Source organism: Ammodytes marinus (genome assembly GCF_949987685.1).
Source record: "Ammodytes marinus genome assembly, contig: scaffold_271, whole genome shotgun sequence".
Classification (NCBI taxonomy): Eukaryota; Metazoa; Chordata; class Actinopteri; order Uranoscopiformes; family Ammodytidae; genus Ammodytes; species Ammodytes marinus.
This window is the reverse complement of record NW_027648269.1, coordinates 1-2,500: the sequence shown is the minus strand read 5'-3', so window position 1 is coordinate 2,500 and position 2,500 is coordinate 1. Positions and strand designations below refer to the sequence as shown.

The window sequence follows — 2,500 nt, the reverse complement described above, 5'->3', positions numbered from 1 at the left end:
ACAGACAGACAGACAGTTACCTTATCAGCCACCTCTCTCACAGAGTGCACACTGGTTCCATACAGGTGACTGTTGTACTGTCCTGCCTCGATGAACCGATGGTCCTGGATGTCTTTCTCCATCTGCTCCCTACACCCCATGAAGAAAGAAAGATTAGATAGATTAGATAGATAGAATAGATAGATAGAATAGACAGACAGACAGACAGACAGACAGACAGACAGACAGACAGACAGACAGACAGACAGACAGACAGACAGACAGACAGACAGACAGACAGACAGACAGACAGACAGACAGACAGACAGACAGACAGACAGACAGACAGACAGACAGACAGACAGACAGACAGACAGACAGACAGACAGACAGACAGACAGACAGACAGACAGACAGATAGATAGATAGATAGATAGATAGATAGATAGATAGATAGATAGATAGATAGATAGATAGATAGATAGATAGATAGATAGATAGATAGATAGATAGATAGATAGATGGATAGATAGATAGATGGATGGCTCTAAGGGTCCTGTGTTCTGACCCCCAGACTGTGTTATAATCTAACTGGTTCTATCTGTCATTTGCATGTTAATTATTGAATATGAATTATATGTTGTATTTGATCAGAGTTACTTTCAAGTGTTTAGAACATTTTTTTGCTTAATTAACCAAACCCCATGATTCTGTTACTAGTCCGACATTAGTTATGTAATATTTGGTTTTCAATCTATCTGTCAGGATTATAACTGTTACAATTTGTGTTGTTATGGTAGTTTCAGAGTGGAAAAAGCAAGTGGTTCAGTTTACCCCCTTGATTTTTCTGGTGTGTCTCAGTTTACCCCACAGCTGGGGTAAAGTGAGACACATGACAACTTCTTTTTAAAAAAATCATATTTTCACTGCCCTTTGTCTTGAATAAATTCTGCTAATGCCCATTTCTTGGAAACATCCTGAATTAATGGAAAATGTGTAAATTTGAGGGATATATCATTTTAGCTCGCTTAGATGGGAGCCAATGTAAAAAGTGTCTCAGATTACCCCGCTCTCCCCTATATGTCATAAAAGTGATTTAAAATAACCCGTACGGAAGCAGAAGCAGAAAGACAGACAGACAGACAGACAGACAGACAGACAGACAGACAGACAGACAGACAGACAGATAGATAGATAGATAGATAGATAGATAGATAGACAGACAGATAGATAGATAGATAGATAGATAGATAGATAGATAGATAGATAGACGGACGGACGGATACACAGACAGACAGACAGACAGACAGACAGACAGATAGATAGATAGATAGATAGATAGATAGATAGATAGATAGATAGACGGACGGACGGATACACAGACAGACACACAGACAGACACACAGACAGACAGACAGACAGACAGACAGACAGACAGACAGACAGACAGACAGACAGACAGACAGACAGACAGACAGACAGACAGACAGACAGACAGACAGACAGACAGACAGACAGACAGACAGACAGACAGACAGACAGACAGACAGACAGACAGACAGACAGACAGACAGACAGACAGACAGACAGACAGACAGACAGACAGACAGACAGACAGACAGACAGACAGACAGACAGACAGACAGACAGATAGATAGATAGATAGATAGATAGATAGATAGATAGATAGATAGATAGATAGATAGATAGATAGATAGATAGATAGATAGATAGATAGATAGATAGATAGATAGATAGATAGATAGATAGATAGATAGATAGATAGATAGATAGATAGATAGATAGATAGATAGATAGATAGATAGATAGATAGATAGATAGATAGATAGATAGATAGATAGATAGATAGATAGATAGATAGATAGATAGATAGATAGATAGATAGATAGATAGATAGATAGATAGATAGATAGATAGATAGATAGATAGATAGATAGATAGATAGATAGATAGATTGATAGATAGAACAAACCTGGACACCACAAAGTGATAGTCTCTGGCGTCCACCTCGTAGTCTCTCTTCGGCCGAGTCGTGTCTGTTAGAGAAACAAAGGTTTATAGTTAAAGAGCACTTTTCTTTTTAACCTTTATTTCTCCAGGTAAATCCCATTGAGACCGGAGACTCTTTTTCAAGGGAGACCTGTTTTCCTTTCCCACGTTACCATTCACACACACATTCATACACCGATAGCAGCAGGCTAACTATCGACATTCACACAAGGCAAGGTGGGTGAAGTGTCTTGCCCAAGGACACAACAACTATGACACAGGTGGCAGGGCGGGGATCGAACCTCCAACCCTTTGATCATCGGCCGACCCGCTCTACCAACTGAGACACAGTCGCCCCAACTTATTATGCTGTTTACAGCCTGAACACGACTCTCTTTAAGACCCCCTGTCTGCGGAGGGTCTCAAACTTACGCACTTCAACAATGCACTTTATATTCATACTGCATTCTATGGACCCTTCACACACACACACACACACACACACACACAC

The 2,500-nt window shown here is 40.1% G+C and overlaps 1 protein-coding gene across 1 annotated transcript in view; it reads right to left on the bottom strand.

Annotated features, from left to right (window-relative positions):
- Positions 1–2,036, bottom strand: part of LOC307270839 (discs large homolog 1-like protein) — a gene marked incomplete at its 5' end in the record, with an annotated part of 7,699 nt that extends 5,663 nt beyond the window's left edge. The window contains 2 exons of the mRNA XM_080054724.1: positions 21–129; positions 1,973–2,036. Of these exons, the coding sequence (XP_079910850.1) occupies positions 21–129; positions 1,973–2,036 (173 nt within the window). The remainder of the gene's footprint in view (positions 1–20; positions 130–1,972) is intronic.
- Between the last annotated feature and the right edge of the window lie 464 nt (positions 2,037–2,500).